Here is a 22663-nt window from a genome sequence, read left to right as displayed (position 1 = left end):
CTCTCATTTTAAAATCACTAATAGTATAGCTGAAAATACAGAATGTCTATTTCTGTGAAAGTACTGCACCAACAGACGACTGCTGACGTTTTGGTGTATTTGTGAAAACTTTGGTCTTCCAGACATTGTCCGGTGGTGTATGTCTCTGGTTGTTGTAAAGGTTCACATCCTATCTTACACCTTCGTTCTGTGTTCAACTTCCCACTATTGGTGTACCTCTTAGCACCCGTCCTTATAGACCCAGGCTGTTGCAAAGACGTGAAAATCTCGCTTATATCAAGTATTAGAAACCGCAAAACCGGGAAGAAGTGGTTGTCGATGTTAACCAGTTATTTAGTGCACAGCATTTAAACACATCATAGATGATATTGATGAAACCTGCATGGGACATCATACTTGTGACTTCCTCTTGTTGTAGTACTCTGCTTTAAGTGATTTTGATGTGTACATAGCAACTTCCGGTTGCAAGAAACTACTCCAAAGTGTGTTGATGGCATGATATTGTATATACTGCTTTATAGCTGTGGTAACACTGTATAAAAAGATAAGTATACTGTATCTAGCGCAACTTGTTAGGGTGACAGCATAATGCTGAGAAGCACACTGTCATGGTAATTATAAAGCGACTTCCGTTTTTTTTTCTTTCGAAAAGTACGATATATGACGGATAATTTGTAGGGGTTTTCAAATGTATTTGTATTATTTTTTGAAAAAAATGTTTTATATTGTAATTTACCGTAACAAAAATATGTTACAAAAATAGTTTACAGTTAATATCGACGTATGTATCTTCCATTTGTAAAACCCACATAGGAAATGTACAACGTCTTGGCATACCATTTTACTTCCGGTTGTAACTCTTTGTGCTTTATGTACAACGCTAATAAAATGACCATGAAACATGTACAAAACTGCTCTTTTAAAATGAAACAGGATTTTTCGAAAAAATTACCGTTGAACTAAAAACATCTATAAAAACATCCTAACGAGTATCGTGAAAAATTAACATGAAAACCGGAACTAATATTCAGATCATTTTAATTTGTAACAACATCATATTTACAGAGAAAAACACGATACGGTACTATGATGGTATAAATTACATATTCGAACACTTCCAGTTCATTGTAGGCAATACAGACACCGCGAGTTTGAAGCTTGTCTAATTATTAAGCTGAAAAAATGCCAACAATCCATCTCTCATCACTGGTCACGTGTTCATTGTTTATAGGATAAATACTGCGTATACACTACACCTGTAAATAAAGAACAAAAAATATTCACAAAACTTCATCGTTAAGTGACGATATATCACGATAAAACCTCGATAGACTGCCGTTATTGTGTACTATAAAATACATGATATTCTGTCAGTGTCAACTCTCTGAAATGTCTATTATCTTCCTCGCTAATATGTAGTCATGCTCTTTTATATAATGCCTATCTTTTATATACACTTATTAAGTTTACAGTATGTAAACAGTGACACCTCGATACAATATCACTTCTTATATAAGAGACAAGGTTATAACGTCCCTCGGTCCGTTATTATGTCCATCGATACGTTGGCACCCTATTCCACTGAACCGTCAACTGAACTCACTACATTTAAGGAGTATTCAACGTAAAGTCATTTTTAAATACGAAGTCCATTTCATTCATTACCCAAAGATTTTAATGTTGACATTGTGTTATTGTATAATATGACATTATATCGAATTTACATGTAATACCTGTGTTTTACTTTTATCACAAGCCATCACTCTGCATGTCAACCAAAGTGCACTGAATTTTAATCAAGGTTACGCTCCATAGTAACCAAGTCAAGGTCAAACCTCACGACAATGGTCATGTTTACACTTAATGGTACTCAAGGTCACGACACTTGGTAGTCAATGTCACGACACCATGGTAGTCAAGGTTACGCTTCACGGTAGTCAAGGTCGCGCTTCACGGTGTGAAAAGGTCACGCCTCACGGGTGTTAAGATCAATTTAATTCACACGGAACTCGACGTCATGCTTCAATGGATTTTAAGTCATTGAACAGGCTTTATAAACTACTATACAATGTGCGTTTCCTTGTATATTTGTGTCAGATTCTTCCATTGGACGAAATATTTCGTAAACCTAAGGTATGTACATAATAGGATACATTTTTTTGGGATATGTTTAATCGAAAATTTCGAATCTTGATTTCTTTTTTACTGTTTGTATCATAGACATATTCTTGTGTTTGTACAAGAACATGAAGTAATGTATAAACTGTTTTAGATTTAATCAACAAGGTATGAATTCAATACTTCTTTGAAATTATGGCTACCTGGAAAAATGTAACTCTTGATTAAAAAAAAGTCTTCAGACGGTAGAAAATGGAAAAAAATACCAGTAACAAATTAAATAAGACTTGCTAACAAAGTACGCTAGATTAAAAAAATAGCTTCCATAAGCAGAAAATTAATCATAGAATCTCAAATGTTATGTTTGGCTGTTCTTTAGTGTGGCTGATCTGAATTCACGGGCGACATTTTCCGCCTTTGTGTGGTTGAATGGATAACAAAGAAATCCATGTATTAATTCCGGAAGTCGAGATCAAATAGGAATGATGTATTCATTCCAGACACAAGAACGAAACGGGTTAATTGAAAATCCGGGCGATATAGCTTTTTTTGTGATATGAATTTGCCTTATCGGCAATAACAGCACGTGCTGTTGCTAAGTTTAGGGTAAGCCCCCAGATCATTAAACCTGGGCAGCGCCTATGCGAAATTTTGATATTAAAAGTAATTTTATGGTTAGGTGAATTATCTCTTCAGAAAACAATTCTGATTAATTGCAATAAAGCCAATATTATTATTTTTTTTAAATTTGATAACAAGATAATTAGCAATATTCCATCATAACATTTTCCATAATTTTTTATGTTTCAAAGCAAAGAAATACGTGGTGATGAAATGTCTGTTCAAATAAATTCGCCGTTATTCTTACGACGAGTATAAAGTCGTGTTTCTAATGTTTTATGAAAATCCTTGGTCATTAAATGTAGTATAAAATTTGTAACTTATTTCTGTTACTGAAATGTACTTAAATTTGAGTAAATACAACTTTTACACGACAGCGATATATAACTAAAACCGTAAATGTAACATATGTATTATCAGATGAAAAATAAATAAAATTACCTTGAAATGATTTAATTAATTTTTAATACATCTTTTATGATTTTAAAATAGCATGGTTGCGTCCTTTGGCAAGGCAAGAGACCATGGTGGCCGAGTGGTTTCCATTTGGCCGTCTTTATCACTAGCTATCCGCCACTTGATCGCGGGGTCAAACCTACGTGGGACATTCGGCAGGTCGGTGGTTGTTTTCCGGGAACTCCGAATTCCCCTACCACCCAAACCTGGTACGTCCTAAAATTACCCTGGCTGTTAACAGGATGTAAAGCAACAACAAACCTTAGATAGTTATACCAGGACGGGCCTCCCGCATGATGATGAAAGAGGTTGTTACTTAAAGACGACCCGTCTCAAAAAGACCAAGACGGTTCACAGGTCGGTAAACCAAGAAAACACACTTATTTCATCAGGGTATGAACAGAAGACTGTATGTTTGCTCTTCAGTATGCTTTAAAGAATGGAGCCAAATATACGGAATGCAACACAGTCTGTTGGGCGTATGATCGGAATGGAACTGTATTTTAGTTTATAAAAAAGGTTTATTCAAATCCTCGGCAGTATGACATTAATATTTTTGTTTCTGGACATTCTTGTCGCAACAACAGCATATTACATTTGTTAATGAAGTTTGGCGTGCATTATAATATTAAAATTCGGTTTAAGGAAAAAAAAACTTGCAGCCAAACGAAATAGCATGTTCAAAGTTATCTTGATTAAAAAACATTCGTTATTGGCGATGTCATCAGCCAAGTGGACCAGCCTTTTTGAGGTCGAACAGTCGCTGTTTCTATGGCTACATACAATACTGACGTCACACTATGTTACCTTCGATACACCTCTGTCTGGTTTGGTTATAGCTATGCTAAAGTTGCTGTATGGAGGATATGTCAAGATGTTTTGTTTACCTTCGCTGATGTAAACATTAAAGAATGTTACATCGGTATTGGGTTTTGAACATTCTCAACGATACAGTTGCCTTCAACCTGTTTACCAAATTATATGGTCGGGTATGTTCTGGACAGCGACAATACACCTACAAATTATAAAAACATAATATTTAAACCGTAAAAGCTCTTTGCACTTCAGATTTTTCAAGTATTTCGTTTAATTATACCCGAAAGTTGAGCTTGTGTAAAATGAACGTCTCTCCTTTATGGCTATACGGCGGAGTACAATGTTTTCATTTACTTCACAATGTATAAGGCTTTGTTCACTATAAACGTCTAATGATATTTGGTATACTGATCCTCTGAAACTGTTGTTGAATAAGTTAGATTTTTTCCAGAAAATTTTGTTATAAAATAATTTTCCTTCTTTAAAAATCGCGACCTACTGGTAGAACACGTGCAAGGACAGAGAGAATAAGACGGCGATAAGTATAATTTCACAAGTCTTTGACAAAGAGTTGAGTTGTAAAATTGTGACATTTCCTTTCTTTCGATATCAACAACTAAACTTACAACGAAATAATTTCTTCCTTTTCGGTCGGATTTCCGTTCCCTGGCTATCTGCCCTTCTCTACACTCCGACATAGTCCTTACTGACCCACAGATCACTTCCCTAGAAAAATAAAACCAACTCACATTATCCTGTAACGAACAAGTCTGAAAGAAATTGTGAAAATCATTCGTTTTCAGCATGCATTTCTGTTTGTTGTGTCCTTATGGTTTTCATCTTCTACTTACCGATTTCTTTGTGATTGATATAGGGAGTTGTCTTCATTCGGCGTTAGGTATGGGCATCCTCCGTTTTCATCAAAGTTGTTGCAATTACAGTGGAGGATGCTGCGCGCCACATAGGGCCCTACTGGTTCATCATATCTGAAGACATTGGCACACACGGCGTTTTGCGGGCAGAGTGTATTGTTAAGTCTCTGGTATGAAAGACATTATATTGTAGTTAGAGACAAAGTGCGTAATAAAATAGAGAAAGATAAACAAATATGTAAAAATATCAATCAATTATAACTAAGACGAAACAAAACAATAATGAATATATCATATTATATAGGAGATTTTCGTGGTTTTCACTTCTGTTTGTGCGGTTTTTTTCAGCTTTTGATTTCGTGTATAAAAAGCAATCAAGAAATCAACTGATGCTAAAAAACTTTGTTCAGTTTCATCTTAAATCATCTCATAAATGGAATTGATACATTAACACACTTCAGTTCTCATCGGCTGCCATGAGTGTATTGACACAGTCAGAGAGAAGTAACTCTGTGAGATCAGATTGAGAACATATCTACGAAAACAAAGAAAATTAAACTCCCACAAAAATTAATGATTTTGCAGTATGCACGTTTTCTATGAAACCTTTTATACACAAGATGTCATGTCTCATCAACCTTATCATACCGAAATAGAAATGGACAAAAATGGATTTTTTCCAATGACAATCAACTAATAATTAGCTTTAGGCTTTTTTGTTTGATTCTACACAAGTGCTGTGTGGAAAGTCATGCAGTAATATTGAAAATTCCAGGTTTTTGATTTTTTTACGTTCGAGATAATCGAACGTTCACTCGGTTTGAATTAATACAACGAAAATGCCCTTGTTTAGTTAACAGCAGCAAATAAATCACTCTCCAGGGAACTTTAGACAGTAATAAGTTATTGATAACACATCGATCATTCAATATCATGACTAGTTATTTTCACATCCGTCATATTTGTGTGATTTTAAGAAAATAATATAAATTTCTTTAATGTTGCTTGGACATTAAAAAAAAACAGTTTTGATTAAACGAATAGGACAGAGCAATTATTTTTGGAAAACCTAAAAAAATAGATACTTGCGACAAAATAATTATTTTAGTTTCATGGTAACCATTCAGAAAAATCAATATTTCTATATTGTCTTATTGAACGTATAATCAGTTTTGCAAATCACATTCCGTTGGATTGATAAAGATGGTTCACAAATAATTTTATTATTTCTGAAGAGAATATTTGAAATAAATACTTACTTCCTGGTTTGAATTTCAAGCAAGGAATCAATAATGTTCTTATCTCGAGGACGGGCTTAGGCCTGCCATTTTTTAGGACAGTATTAAGCCTATCCTCACTTTGGTGACAGAATTGAGCATGTCCTTATTTTGGTGTCAGAATAAAGCATGTTCTTATTTTGGTGTAAGAATTAAACATGTCCTTATTTCGGTGACAGAATTAAGTCTGTACTTATTTCGGTGACAGAATTAAGTCATTGAAAAAAAACCGCCCTAAGCCCAATTATTCGATATATTTAGAAATGTTCATGCTGATTTGATAGAAGAATGTCCAGTACGTGTGTATATATTCTGAACCGTGAAATAATTTGTACGAATCGTGACATATAAGTCCATCGTCACTGTATGTCTCTGACTGGAGAACGACAAAGCCATACCGACATTGATGTTAACATAGAGAACTCATTGATTTTAAGTTGTAAGGATTCATAATACATTCCTTTTCGTTTTGGAATTGAGGATATCAACCAGGGGTAAAAAAACACGACTGCTGTGTTGTTGATAAAAGAGCCCATTTAGGGACCAAGGTCGTTCTATTGATGTTTATTGTGAAGTGAGAACTGAAGGCTGATTAAGTTCACATTAACGTTATAGGTTATCTCATTTCAATTCCTTAGTTTTTCATTAATCTTGTAATAGAAAAAATTATTGAGTTAGTGTAAAATGATTTAATTCCGTGTCATTGGAATTAGGAAAGAAAGCGCCGTCTGGCGCCGATGTTTGGTATGATACGGAATTAAGGTAATTTTAACTATCTGATAGTAAATTTCTGGATGGTGATATTCTACAGCCCTAAAACAGCAATAACAAAAATGTTTAAATGTCATGGAGGACAAAGAAATGAATAAAAAAATAAATGGTTATGCATCCGACTTTAATATAGACGTCCGGAATCGAGGACACCTAACTGACAGGTGGTTTTTTTCCCCGGGTACTCTGGTTTACTGCGCGCAGTAAGACCCCTCCTGCGATTCTAATCAGGCCAACAAGCGTGATTGGTATAAGATGGAAAGACTCGTCTCGCAACTGTTGTAAAATGAGTCAAGTTTATTTATTTATTTATTTCAGTTTTTACACAGTACCTGCAGGACTGGACGCAAAGTGTAGCTTCATATGTGACATATGTGTAAAGTAACAACGCGCATGGAATATTTCGTATTTTATATATATTTCATATATTATTTTTTAAAATATTTTTTCTATGTTTCAATTCATGGTTAAAGTGTACATTATCCTTGTCACGGCGGTATTTTCTGGAATTCTAGACTGACAGTTTTTATCTGCCGATTTAGTGAAATAATTGTACAATATATGGTGTACTGTTATTTATCAAAATATAAAAGTAATCTTTGGTTCTTGTTTTTGTTTTCGCCTGAGATTAAGATACATGTCCGAATCAAGTTACGGAATATCAGAATTCAACCCCACTGAAAAAATAATTATAATAACAAAAAAAAAAAAAACAAGAACAAAACCGCTAAATGTCTGGTTCAGTATGTAATTAGGAAATAACAGTCTGTAAGTTTTTTTTATGAAAAATGACAATACCGTTTCCAGTGAATGATTGATACAGAACTAACAACCTCTCGACCACGGCTTGTACACCAGACCAATAGGTACAAATGGCAGAGTACAGTGGGCCTGGTGATAAATTACAATGACGTAAAATAACTTCCAATTACCGTCATTAAGTCATTACGAGGAGTAAATAGGCAGAACAATGGTAATTAACAACAAATAGCTCTATAAGTCATGCAGCTCCTGGCTGTCGATTTCGTCAACTTGATTATTAAATTTGCTGTGTCTTTGAAACCACAAACAATAAAAGTTATGGACTTCTAACATAAGGAAATGTGTATTTATTAAAAATATATATTATATAAAGGAAAACGGAAAATGATGTAAAACATCTCTATGAACTTTAATAGGATGTTAAACAATATTTAACTATACCAAACGCTTCATGTTTCTGCTAAAAACCAGGACAGATGATACGGGTATCCAGCAAATGATTTATTTTCATTCAAGACAAAAGTGGATGACGTCACAATGATAAGATAACTGAATGCTGTAACGATATACAATTTTTTAAGGTCGAGTCTAAATATAGGGCGGCTAGGTCACAGTTTTCGTAACATAAAATCATTAATGTACTTTAAAAATAGCCCGACTAGTTTGTTTTATCCGAGTCCCTAATTCATGATGTTTAGAAATTTTGTGTGAATGTTGATATTTGAGCAGTGAACTCAAAGTTCATGTGACGTGGTTAGGGGTGAGACATGCGTGTGTTTGTATCATATGTGTCATGATATCAAACACACTGCTCCATCTAATACTTCCCGTGTAAAATAAAATTAAACTGGCACCAGTATGCACACAGCACGAACAGTCATCACAAACATATAAACAAAAAAGAAATCAGGAGAGTAGCATGTGATGTGTTAGGTATAGATAAAAGTACTGGCTCGTCTAAGTTGTAACAGAGGATAATGATGATAAATAACGTGAAAACTCCTTCTCGGATGTAGTTCTACATGATGGAGGGGATTCATGGCGGACAAGCTGATAACGCAGTCGCTAAAGACCATGTAGGAACAACTCATTTGATATTTACAAGTTTAATATGAGAAATGTGAAAGGAAATGTCATTCACAAATAGATTCACGGTTTTAATAGCTATGTACTGGATCTCGCCATCATTTTAACGTCATTTTGATGGAAGTCGTGTTTTCAAATTTGTACTCTGTTTGTTTGTACTTTAATGGAAAGCTTGGCAAGCTGAATAAGATAACATGTATTGGTACATTGTCTTCACGTTTGATTCATGATGTAGCAATCTTTACACACTTTAACCCAACGTCTTTTCTACTGAGGAAGAAATGGGAACGATTCTATTTTTCGTTCATCACTGAAATTTGTACAAAAGACACACCAGTGATCAGTATCTTTTATCACAAATTAAAAAATCAGATACAGTAGAGTCAAAAAATTAATTAAATTGCATCATGCAGCTGTTTCAGTGATGCTATATCATACAGCTGTTTCGTCCATCTAGGACTCGTCAGTGATGCTATATCATACTAATGTTTTGTCCTTCTATGACTCTTCAGTGGTGCTATATCATGCAGCTGTTTCGTCCATCTAGGACTCGTCAGTGAAAATAAGGGCAAGAGGTGATCCCAAATAGGTTGATATCAATGTCAGTCTGATGGCGTGAGGAGTCAATTTTAATCAATTTACAAGGAAAAAGGAGCACGCAGGTAAAGATATTAGAAAACGTCTGTAGTTTGAGTAAATCGGTGGAGAGGGGAATTCGGAACACAGTTGTTCCCTGTACATTTAATCCATTCCACCATCATCGGTATTGCCAAAAATAACTCGAATGAAAAACCGTGTGTGAAGATCGTATGTAGATACTTTTAGTCGACTGTTATGTAACAAACCTTTCAGAAAACATAAATATGTTTTAATTTTCAGCAACAAACATTCAGATTTAGAAAGAAAAGGGGATCTTGTTGTGATAGTCAAAACGAGAAAAATAGACCTGCAAGACATTATCCAATGAATTGATAATGGTAATAATCTTCTTGATAGGATTTGACAAATAAGATAAAACATCGTAATTTACGTTACTGTAACACTATAAATTTTCGTGGGCTTTCATATTTCAGTTAGTATGAGTAGATTTATTGAGCTGTGTTTACTTAAGAAATCGAGTGTTCTCAAAATAGGAATCTTTGTTAAACCACGAAAAGTGAAGCCGACGGAAATATATGACATGAAAATCTTATTCTAGCTTAGAATCACATTTCTTTTCATGTTTGATAGGGATATTTTTTTAAGTTCTATTCAGATATGAAAGACAAACCTTTCTGCAAACTGAATGAAAGCACATAGCTGGTTAATCTGGTATACTGCTGTGTGGCCAGAGACGGTGTTTTTATAAAAGAATGACGCAGTATTACAAATGGAACAGGATAAGTTACAACGCCAAAATGTTATTTGACAGGGTTTCAGATTTCAGCTGCACAGGCGTGACTCAGATACTGTTACTGTGATAAATAGCCTACGTGCTTCTTTAATTAGTGCCTAAGTTGAGAGATAAAATGGCGGTATCATTTGATCACGTGATTTCACCGATTATTATATCATATATTACCATCCTGATATATGCCGATATGTCCAATCTTAATGGGTCACATGAGCATGTATCTATGACGTCATCTTTACAGAATTCCAACGGTTCGTTTACATCAGCACGGCAACGCCACAATTATCTACGAAAAATTCATGGTTTCAGGTACAATTTAGAAAAAAAAAAAAAAAAAGTTTGGAATGTAAAATGGTGTCTTGCTGCCGTTACTGCATATGAAACCTTTTTGTCTCCATTCTAAAAGTTAACATTTTACACGCAATATCGCCATTACCGCCGTATAAACCGCGAATCCTCCCTCTCCCATATGTCAACATTAACATTACCATCACCCAGTAAAACGGTGTTAATGCTTAAATATACGTTCATTTTAGCTTGAATATCTAAGATATGATATACTGAGTATGACTTTTTTTTGCATTCCCAATGACTTTGTGAAAAAGGTTATATGACAGATTCCTACAGTTTGATAATTAGACACATTTAAAGACACATATCGAATAAATACATTCAGGACAGGATTGGTTGATACTTTAGTATAAATACAACGTTTAGTTATATTTGATTGCAGGTAAGTAACATTACATTTGTTCGAAGATATCCGATATTACCTAATCTACTTAGGACACACGTCAAACAGATCGTTATTATTTCCATCTGATTATGAAAAAAATAAGTTAGGTAGTTAACATGATAATGTTCGAATGTAATTTGATGTTATCAACAGAATGATAATCATAATTTAGGAGAAATGAAAACAAGTGTATGTTTAATTCGGTTTCTAGCTCCAAAGGTAGATAATGACACGATAGAACTACCATTCCGGACCATTTAATTAACACGCCTACATAACGTTGATATGTATTTATGTGAAATACCATACATTTCATTCTGTTGATCTCGACCAATTCTTATTTTTCTGTTTTTAGTCTTGGAACTTGGCTGTTCCTTTCATACATAAAAGTGATATATAACTCACAGTATGGATATGTAACATTAATACCATGTGATAAGTGTGACAGAAAACACACACAAATAATAAAATTATGTTTCCTATGTTATGAACATTTGTTTATAATAAATGTTATTGATATTACCTACAAAATGTTTCCTTACTACTTGATGAAAGTTTTATTGTAATTTATCATGATTTTGTTTAGCTTATATATTTATATATCGCTTTTGTCTCAAATGTTTGTTCTTGATATTTCGATTTTCAAAATAGATGTCGTGTGTTGACGGACAAATTTACAGCACGATTCCAGGAGACACGGGACGTCAAAGCTTATGGGTGTATTCAGGGTCACTAATAAAACCTTGTTGATATGCTCTTATCTTGTTTGATAGTGTTCCTAGTTCTTCAGATATCACTCAATTTCACAACAAATATATCTTACATTTGACCTAGGTTTTTAAGGTAGGAAGCGTCGATGAAGCAGAAGACGCTTTTCCTTCCGAAGCAGCTGGACTTATTCTTTTACATTTACAAAGAAATTAAAATACATTTTGTTCTTCTTTTCGCATTTATAATAAGCAGCAACCCGATAATTATATGATTTCGTAATTTTCATTAACCAGATAGTTTTAGACCAGCATACAGTACATGTGTATTTTCTGAACCGTGCCACTATTTGAATGAATTTATACGTGACATGCACGTTATGACACTCCTCGGGGATTGGAAGTCCACCAGTAGTGTCTACCAACTGCTATCGCAAACATTGTACACATTAGTTAATAAGTTAATAATAGAAGTTCAGATATATCGTTACAGCGCTGTGACATTACATTAACATTTAAAAGGCTGTTTTATTAATCATATCTAGAAGACCAATGTAACGAAGTTAGTAAAACGCGTATCTTATAGCACGGTAAGTCTATTAAGAAGTCGAAGACAAAATTAAATATTTTCGTTATCTTTACTTATTGTTTTTTTATGCTGGACTGCTTACTGGAACTTAAAGACTAACGAATGAAAAATTGTGACTAGTGTCTTCCTAATGAAATGTACATCAGAAACAGCTGATTGTCTGTATCCTAAATAACTTTGACAACATGACGTATTTACCGCTTATATTTACTCAGAAAATTTTCATTTACTCAAATTCCTTTTTTAAAACGAATGTCTTATTTTTGCAAAATCTAAAGACTTTTAGGTTGAATTTATCTAAAAGAAAGTAAACGAAACGCTTGTCTGACTTGGATTTTGAGAAAGCTTCCACGCCGCAAATGTTCCTTATCATTACATCATTTCACAGTCAATTTCTCGTTGTGTTATTAAAAGAACACTATTGGTTTTTGTGATGGCGTGATGACGTGATTAACTCTATTTTTAACAAAATTGTACTCCTTGATTACTTGGTGCTGTCGTACTCAATCTGAATAGATTTTGTGATTTTCTAAATAAATAAAATAATTTTCAGGAATTTCCTATTTAAGAAACATCGTCCATGCGTATATATATATAACGTTAACATTAACATTTCCAAAACTACAAATGACATTTGTAGATAATACATTATATAGAAGTGTACCTTACGGAACGCTCCAATTTAGACATAAACAGATAGTAATTACGAGGTTGATTTTTTAGCACCCCATAGTATTTCAAGAACTGCAAATCACTTAATTTTGGTGAGAAATGAATTTTCATTTTGATTGATATAAAGAATGATTCGCGAAGATTTTAATACTGATAACATTGATCTTATGGTAATTGACTAATGTGATTTGATGTAGAAACCTTTTATATCACAAACACAATGCGAACATCAGATTGAAGCAAATATGTTATCTATAGAGAGTTTGTGATTATAAAATATTAAAATACTTACAATTACACTCTCAATCTGATCCTGTGCTCCAACCACCATCAGAGAGAAAGCCACACCCACTAGCATCTTCCACAAGTTATTTGAATCCATGATGATGATTATACTCTGTCTGCAATATAAGATAATGTCAACCTCACAGATATTTTGTCAGAAAGATGATCAAATTAATGAAAATTAAATATTCTTTAGGTGATAAATAACCGTAATCGTGTTTTATCTCAGCACAATAAGTTTACAGGCATATCACATGAACAGTCCTGTACTTTCTATGTATGTACAAGTTGTTATTGTCTACACTTCGTCTAACTCATCCACATCAGAATATGTAATCGGTAGTCAAATGTGAATAAATTCAAGAAAAGTCCAAGATATATATAACTGTTAAATAATCCGATTGCGTAAATGGTCATTTACCGCAGATTTTTATAGAAAGATGTAAACTATTTCTATGATATATCAATACTAAGCAAATCCGATTTCAACTTCAATGAAGACTGTACAGATGGCAAAAGTAAATTTTGTACTAGATAAAACTTGTGCGAGATTATGAGTAAAACTGCGTTATACCGCTTTAAACTTCTATAAAATATGTTTATACTGAAGAAAACGTAACATCATTGTTGGAATTATATAAATCATAAGCATACTTAAGTTAATTCCAAATGAGTATAATAATTCTTTTTAGTTGTGAAATATGGATGGTCAAATATTGCATGACATCTAACTGAAACTAAGGACACAATATTCTTCTAAAAGCTAGTTAACATGTCTACAGATCGCAGAGAACGCATTACTAGACTGTACCTGGCTCGATCCCAATACACAAATACCGACCTCTCAAACAGTGCAGCGGTTTACGTAAACTATTTGTGAGAGAGAAAGTCTGGTCTAATGCACGTGAGCGTAAATATCCTTTCCCTCCCGATACGATCTCCCAAACAATTTGGTCACGTCTCTCTCACTGATATTTCTCTAACTCATTCGCAGTCGGTATTGATCTGGAACGGGTTGTGACGCCGCCGTGTCCGTGATTTAGGCTCCACTTCAACAGTTGACCAATCACAAGCTAGTTAACAACCTTGTAGATGTCTTATTTCAATAGAAAATAATGGTCATTGTGGGTCGGTTTGGCGAGAGATCATTTGATACTAAACCGTTAAACAAGGAGAAACAGACGGAGTGGTTTTAAACGACGATCGATGGCAACAAAGACGACAAAAACAAGGATCAAATATATCTATAATTGCGATGATAAAACATCATGTTGTTTCCTCTGATGTTGTATCGGATGATCGCTCAAGGAAGTAAAATAGAATTAACGGTATTTTAAAAATAGACCAATGTAAGTATGTTAAACTTTAAAGTCAAAGGTATACACGAGTCTCTAAAACAATATTTCATTATATGATTTTTTTTTCATTTTATAAACTTCCGTTGTTTAGTCACATTTAACCATTTGTCGTTATTAAAGAGAAAGACATTAAAAAAATTAAATTAACTGCAATATTAAGAAAAATGGAAGCTGAAATGTTGTTATAGAGACTTAATGTTCAGTCTAAGATAAAACATTGTCTGACACATGTTCCTATCAACAACGATTTCGATCAAGCCCAGTAACTTTGTTTACATAATTACATAACAGGTTATAACGACGTGGTAACTTCTCATTAATAGACTTTATGGGGTTTCCCCATTACGCTTAAACGCCCAATTCCCCTAATGTTACATGACAGACTCCCGCGCGTGGGTTCACTCAAGATGTTGATGTTATTAGTTTGTGGCCGTTCCAAGAGCAGTCTTTCTTGTAGGATGTTCTCCCTGAATCTTCGCGCCTCTAACGACGCTTAGTTCGGCGTAGAAACGAACTTTTTTGATATTCCAAGCGTGCGATCTCTAGACTATATTTCTTGATTCTGTAAAGGATGTTTTTTTCGAAAGTATTATTTTCAAAGTTTTACATGTATTTAGAAAACTGGACTTTTTTCACTGAGCGCGAGTAACGAAATACGGTTTATTCTATTTATAGCAACTCTTTTGGTATTCCTAGCAACCGATCTAGGTTGGATTTCAGATTATGTAAATAATGTTTTTTTCGAAGGTTTAAAACTTTCAAACATTTTGATAAAGTTTGTAGCTAACTGTATTTTCTCTATGAAATTCAATATTCGAATAATGGATTTAACGTGACGCTACCCAAATTGATACCTTTCACGGAAAAAGTGTCTTTCAACCCTTGCGAATGAGATATGCAGGAATTCACACTGATTACTTAAAAAAAAACAGCATCTAAGTATTTATTGTACAACGAATCTAAGATTCTCTACAAGACTTTTTTGAAATGGGCAGAAATGTCATAAATGTTCATATCACAGATCATACGGTCTTGCGACGGGTATTTTTCTAGTCCTTATGGGCATATTAAACGTAACCAAGAAATCTGTTATTACATAATAAACTAGAAAATATCTAAGGATTTTGTATCGACGAGCCACGGCTGTTGTCGTCTCAACCATCTTATTTACGCTTATCTGCGCATGGCGCCACTAAAACACGCAAGGTAACCTGAAAAAATCCGGATATGCTCTTCGTGGCAAGAGAGCTAGCTGCTTTTGCTAAGCTACAAAATCAAATAATTGATTGTCTGTAGATAATAATGAATTCTGAAATAATGTTTTTTCCCTATTTACTGACACCAACAATTTCATAATAATATAAAGTAGATTCTAATGAACGTTATGTAGAAGGTATTTTTTCTTTTACTGAAATCTTCATAATATACTACTACAGAAATTAAGGTGTACGTGTTTAGAGATTTGCAGGGACCTACATCTAGACAAGACGCTGGTCAGAATAAAAATAACGTTTTTTAAGCTCATCTGGCCGAAGCGCCAAGTGAGCTTAAGGTATGTCGCGGCGTCCGTCGTCCGGCGTCCGCTATCTGTCGACTTTCACAATATATTGCTGTTCATGAGTACATTTATGCCTATGCGTTGTGAACAGTATGTTACGTAACATCGATCTGTGTACAGCTGCTACTGCGCACGGAGCGCCTATCTTCATTTCCATATTTACAGTGTAATTATGAGGTAATCAATATGATATGGTTCAAAATATATACTGACGTCTCATTTGTGCTGGAAAATCATGACTTTCGACAGAGTAAGTTGTTGTGGTGTCTGTTTTATCTTCTTTTCCTACAAGGTATCAAATTTTGGCACACACGCCTTGTTTGATGCCGGAAGTGACGGCATCCCATACCGTTCTATTAATAAACTTCTCTTAAAGGTAAACCAACACAAGTTCTTGATCACTCTTTGCCAAAATAAAACAAACATTTGGAATTTATCCACGGCAAACGAAATATTAAGGTAAAACATTGAAAATTGCTGTCGTTTTTGGTAGCGTCACATTACACTATATATAATATAATCACGGTATCTGTATTTATTGCATGCGCGAAAATAGCGAAAACTTTACCCTCTTGAACAGCCGTTTCAGTAGAAATTTTTAAAGAATATCAGTGTAGAGAGTTTTATCATTTTAGTAGGCAATGGCTGAATGAAACACAATTAAAGAACCGAAAAGAATTAGCAGAAGCATAGAACGTCAATATGTTTAGTCTGGGGGAAAAGCCATGTCAAGGTTACAGTCGCCGCTTGGTGGCAAATAAAAATTATGCTGAATTTGCGTTTATTAACAATTTTCCTAATACTTTAAAAATGAAGAACTTAGTTTCTTGGTTGAATGAACCACAACTATTAAAATAATATAGTCAGTAATCCCCTCACGCTGTTAGCAATATTACTGAAATCTTAACCAATATAAGAACTATGTAGTAGCAGATAGTAGTTCTTAGTTCTTATCCTTAAATCAAGTTTAAATCCACCGAAAGTGTTGAGTATTACGTGCTTTTTATGGTTTAGTATTTCTCACAACAAAACTGCATTAAGCGTTAGAGATATAACCATATTTGGGTGGTTGGATGAAGCAGTGATTACACACTTGCCTTTTACACCTCGCCCGCTTCCATTCCTGCAGGCAAGAGTGATGAATATAAGCTGACAACCTGTTTCGAAATTGTTTAAATATAAATGAAGTTAATAGTTTATATTGCCATATACTTCTGGAGAATATACTTTATTCTTACCATATGTGAAGTAAACATGAAATATGCACGTACCTATATAAAGGCTGATAAATTGTATGGTGTGAAATAACCACGGTTAGAAAGTACCATACTACCGTAATCAGATTTAGGACAGAAGACACCAGAATTTGTCTGTGATAGTCCAAAGCACTTGGCTGCATGCTATATCATGAGTTGATATTGGAAGACAAAAGTATAGCTTAGGCCAAACTAGCAGTAGTGTGCTACACAACACGTGGTTTTCACAGGCAGCATTGCCAAACTGTTGTTAAAACAATTGCGTCTTCAGTACACTTTTCTCCTGTCTGGACTAAAATTATGAAATCACTTGAATGCACGGACCGTTTACATATCAACATCGTCTGGCACGATAAAAAGAATTAGATATTTTAAGTGCCATTTATAGCTTTGAGAACGTCTGGGAGATAAAGTGTGTATGCTATATTCCATAAGTAAGATATGACAAACATACACATTACACCTTTTTTGATATGGTTCGTTTTCTAAGGGATCAGATCGGGTCGTTTGTCGTTTTACCACACAGCTATGAAACGAAAGTTCTTTAACATGCTAATGGACTTTGCTGATTGGTTGTCACTATCTATGATATTCAAATAGACTCTCAGTACAACAAGCTCCTTAGCAAAGTGGACAGTTCACAACAATGTTTGCTTTCAACTGTAGGCTATATTTTTGAGAAAATTTAAATGTAGGTTCATTTTCAGCACAATTACAGGTGGCACCAATCCGCAAAAATAAAATGTTAACATATAACTGTAACAAAAAAATACTATTTCTCGAGATAGCCATAAGTAGAAGAAAAAATCTCGATTAATTGCTTGGCATTTCTGCTACACTTGTTACAAATATGTCTCGGATATTTTACATCAGATACATCAGATTTAAATGATCATACAGAAATGGTCAATATTGGAAGAATATAAAATCAATGTTTAGTTATTACCATTAGTGCTCAAAAATAGTTCTGCCGAAAATCAATAAATCTGAAGAGAAAAATATGAAAATTTGAAATCAGATTTATTAGCTTTCAAAAATACTTGAATCTTGAATTGAACTAAATATAAAGCAGATCAAAGTATAGTTTTTAGAATTTTTCATACGTTCACTATAAAGTAGTATTATTTGGCGTTTAATGAAACGTATCCAAAAACTTAACTTATCGTACCTAAAATCCTCGTCTCTACACCTAACCTGAACTGAACTACTGAACCAAAAACCTTGTCTCAATAATAAAACAATTATACATGTAAATGATTTCAATCAGTGATACAAAATGTTTTAAAAGACTGCCGTGAAAAGCTTCATCTAAGAATAAAGACTTGATTTGTAAAATTAATAGAATGGTCCACCTGGTGTTTAGTTGGCTAAATATATATAATATTGTCTAATATCAACAACTGATAGATTCGTAGTTGTCCACTGAAGCAACACATATGTGGAGCAAAGGAACGATAATGGTAAATTTGAGAAAAGAACTCGATATCTAGACTATTTGCTAGATGTACGATAGTAAATGTCTGGAAGAGATATGATATAATTTTACACTACAGCTACCATTACTGGTTTTACAATGGCGTACCATGCGTTAGTGACAAACCTCTAGATAAAAACATGAAATAGACTCTTAACACTTCTGGGAGTCGTAAACTAATGAAATAAGATATAAGGTTTATTTTAACTGTATTCAACAAAACCCGATATCAGTATCTTTCAAGTTTCGACCAATGTTAAATTGATGAACAGTATGTATCTGTATCGCCTCTCTGTGAAGGAAACTGCTAAAAACTTCACGAGTTACCATGCCCTTGAATGGAATGCACATATTGAACTTCGGATTTAAAAGGAACCTCTTTAGATGATGGCTTTGAAGGGACTACTAGTATTTTGTTGCTTAACGCTAAGACAATAATATTTAATAACATTCTGTACATTGCTTGAAGTGTTATATTTCAGTAAATCCTCTTGGAACTCATTAGTAATTCCATATCAACATGCTTTCATTTTTGAAATTTTTACTTCAGACAAATTGTCAAAATTTGCTCTCTAAAATACAATATATTTTGCTTAGTGAAGAATTCTTTTCGAAACGAGATTCGTGTTATAGTCAACACTGGCTCTAATGGGAACTTGGGAAGATTAGTGACATCATTACTGATACTGCCTCTTGTCGCAAAGCTTAAGTAGATTTCTTACGTAAGCTCGCAATTAACTTCTCGTTAACAAAGACTTTCCCAAAAAGCCTAAAAATGCGAGGTAATCATAATATTCAGCAGTGTTACAATCTTCAGTCTTACTTTAGACATTCTCCAAATGTGTCACCTAAAATGGTCCAAAAATCGCACCCGTGAAGTTCCAAATCGGACACCTAAGATGTTCCAAATTTAACACAGAGAAGTTTCCAAATGATTACAAGAGATTTGATGACTGATAGGTACAGCCAATGCTCTAATGTTAAATATACCAATGCTAAGCGAAGTTGTAAGCTAGCAAAATCATTTAAATAGGATGGCTCGTTGAAGTAGCTTAGTCTGCATCTTGATGTAACTCAAAATTTTGAAAGCAAGCATTCAGGGAACGCAAAAACAAAAGATAAAGTAAGTGACCACTACGACTGATTTGATACCAAGACATCAGGAAAGTCAATAAAAACGTGGATAACGGTATATCATACAACTGTTATTCTGTTTTGGTGTCTGATAACAATACAATGCGGCATTCAAATGTAAAATACAAGTATTTTTGGAACATTTTCTTCAGGTTGGTAATATCAATGGAACATAAGTTCTTATAACACTCTAATCTTCTACTGGTTGTGTTTTAAGTGCTTGTATTCTACAAGTAGAAGTATATTTTTACTTTCTGTTGAATCTAAGGACATTCACCATACTGTAGTTTGCTATTTTAAAAACGAATGAAAATTGGGAATACAAGATACTTCGAGGAAAAAAATGATAGAGAAAATTTTACACTGTTTAAAAACTTCTAAATCCGTAAAAATATTACCCGTCGGAAAAAAATCTTTACAGTATTCAGTCTAATATCATAATTAATTCACCATAAGTGTTTGATATTTAATGATAATGAATATGAATAAGATTGGAAGCAAATAATTAATTCAATGTAAAGTTACTTAAAATGTAAGAAATAGTATTAATTTTTAAGTAGCATTCTTAATGACTTTAAAACATATTTTAAATTGTAATCAAGATCACAGGTTAACATCAGTCAAAATAATATATTTTGTTCAAATTAATCTGCCGTTATGAATTTTTGGGAGGACAGAAAAAGTTGATCACGTGACCCATATGTTGCCTCGTAACATAACTCTTACAGTTCGCAGTTCACTTCATTTGCACGAGGTTCACTTCCCTTCATCAGTCCATGCAAGCAACAAAATAGACAATCAGTCCAATCCTTATATTTACATTTAATATTTTAAAATTCCGCTGAAACATTATGCCTTCTACGGACACTACACTACATGACAGTGACAGTTTGCTACATTGTTGTACTTATCGTACATGTGTGTATACATTTGGAACAGCAGTCATCAAGCTGCTCTCGTCGTCAAGACAACAGCAAAAAAATAGTTCTTGGAAGTTTTTATTTGTTTCATGTTTATACATTTAAATATATATATATCCAACATGAAATGGTCATTCATAACAAATATTAATAATGTTTTTTATAATTAAAATAGCTTACATATTCAGAAATATTATTTTTACCTCGCAGTGTTAACTATATTACTAGGTGTGATTTGAGTAAACAATGTATTCCTACGCCGACATAAAGTGATTCGCCGCACAGAAAAAAAGCACGCGACCCACATCTTTCATTGGGAAATGCAACGAAGTGACATTACTAGTTTCATTGAGGCGGAGCGAAGTCAAAATGTAAATATAATACTATAAATTCATGTAACATTTTTCGGTTTATTAATACGTTGATATGGGAATTCGTGGATATTGAGTAATTCGATGCTAATGAGTGGTGAAAATGGTTTATAGGATGGAATCACAGTTAGTAATTTCCATATATCATTGTTGATGACGTACTGCTGCAAAATATCTGCAGAACCAGACATAAATGTCAGGAAAATTGCTATCGCATGATAATTTCAATGATCTTGTATGTAAACAAAATATACTCAAGGGATAAAGGAACGATGTGAAAACTTTGAAGATGATTCTAGGCAAAATGTCAAGTATAATGTTCAATATTTTAAAGTAAAAATGAAGATTAATCCATACAGAACCAACTGCAAAATCAACAATTTTTGTATATGGTAAGTGATTTTGGAGTAATTGAAGGGAATTGAAAGATAATCCTGTAATCTGAAATCGAAATGGACTGGTTGTAGGAGCTGGCCAGTCAATACCGGTTATGTCCCCCATTCGCTCTCTCCACAGCACTGATTTTCCTAGGCAAGGAGTTCATGAGTGAGTTTATCCTCCTCATTGGTATGTTAGCCCATTCTTCCAAGAGGGATGCTCTCAGGTGGGCCAGAGTAACAGGGGAGACTGGCATGGTCGAACCTGTCTATCCAGCTGCTACCACAAGTGCTCAATAGGGGATAAGTCGGGACTGTATGGCAGCCAGTCCAGTGGGCAGATTTTGATGTTAGTAAGAAAGTTGCGACATATCCTCGCTATATGGGACGGGACTGAACATCCTGCTGAAATGTAAGGTTGTTTTGCTGCAATAATGGGACAACATGGGCTCGGAGGATCTCATCTCTATACCTAGCAGCAGGTACCTTACCCGCTACCATAACCAGTGGTGATTTAACTCCATATGAAATTCCTTCCAAACCTTAATCGATCCGCCACAAACCTATCCGTCTCTAATACGCAGCAGTCGGCAAAACGTTCTCCATGACGTCGGTATACGCGACGTCAAACGTCTGCTCGAAACAGGGTGAACCGAGATTCATCAGTAAACAAGAACCGCCTCCATTGCCTCAATGGGAATATACTGTGGGCATGTGCCGCCACCCAAGCTATATGACGCTGGCGACGAGCAGCGGTAAGGGGTATACCTAATAAATGGGTGACGTGCCCGCAGATCAAATTTTCTCAATTATTTCCTTACAGATTTTGCATTGATAGGGCGGTTATGAGTACCTATGATATGAAGGACAGATTCAGTGGCAGTGAGGTGCCGATTGCGCAATTGCGCGAGATGGATAAACTTATCCTGATGTTATGATGTCACGCGCGGACGCCCAGACCTAGATCTGTCAGCAACCCGTCCACTTTCCCTTAGACGTCTAACAATACGTTCTATAGTGCAAATATGAACACCGAAATGTGTGGCAACCTGTA

General features: G+C 34.4%; 1 protein-coding gene across 4 annotated transcripts in view; it reads right to left on the bottom strand.

Annotated features, from left to right (window-relative positions):
- Window positions 1-1021: 1021 nt before the first annotated feature.
- Window positions 1022-22663, bottom strand: part of LOC132544438 (uncharacterized) — a 36316-nt gene continuing 14674 nt past the window's right edge. Inside the window, exons 1-6 of one of the 4 annotated variants that reach the window (XM_060208035.1) lie at window positions 13973-14109; window positions 13169-13277; window positions 4863-5050; window positions 4638-4737; window positions 4083-4210; window positions 1022-1256 (exon numbers count right to left, since the gene is read on the bottom strand). In XM_060208035.1, coding sequence (XP_060064018.1) covers window positions 4100-4210; window positions 4638-4737; window positions 4863-5050; window positions 13169-13258 — 489 coding nt within the window. In that variant the 5' untranslated portion in view covers window positions 13259-13277; window positions 13973-14109 and the 3' untranslated portion in view covers window positions 1022-1256; window positions 4083-4099. Of the gene's footprint in view, window positions 1257-4082; window positions 4211-4637; window positions 4738-4862; window positions 5051-13168; window positions 13278-13815; window positions 13897-13972; window positions 14110-22663 lie in introns of those variants that run through there. The other 3 variants (XM_060208037.1, XM_060208036.1, XM_060208038.1) reach the window with 3 other exon arrangements.

The sequence above is a fragment of the Ylistrum balloti genome, unplaced genomic scaffold, assembly GCF_031769215.1.
Source record: "Ylistrum balloti isolate Yb309-2 unplaced genomic scaffold, AGI_CSIRO_Ybal_v1 Utg369798, whole genome shotgun sequence".
Lineage (NCBI taxonomy): Eukaryota > Metazoa > Mollusca > Bivalvia > Pectinida > Pectinidae > Ylistrum > Ylistrum balloti.
The sequence above is the reverse complement of the archived record's forward strand: the minus strand, read 5'-3'. Positions and strand labels throughout refer to the sequence as shown.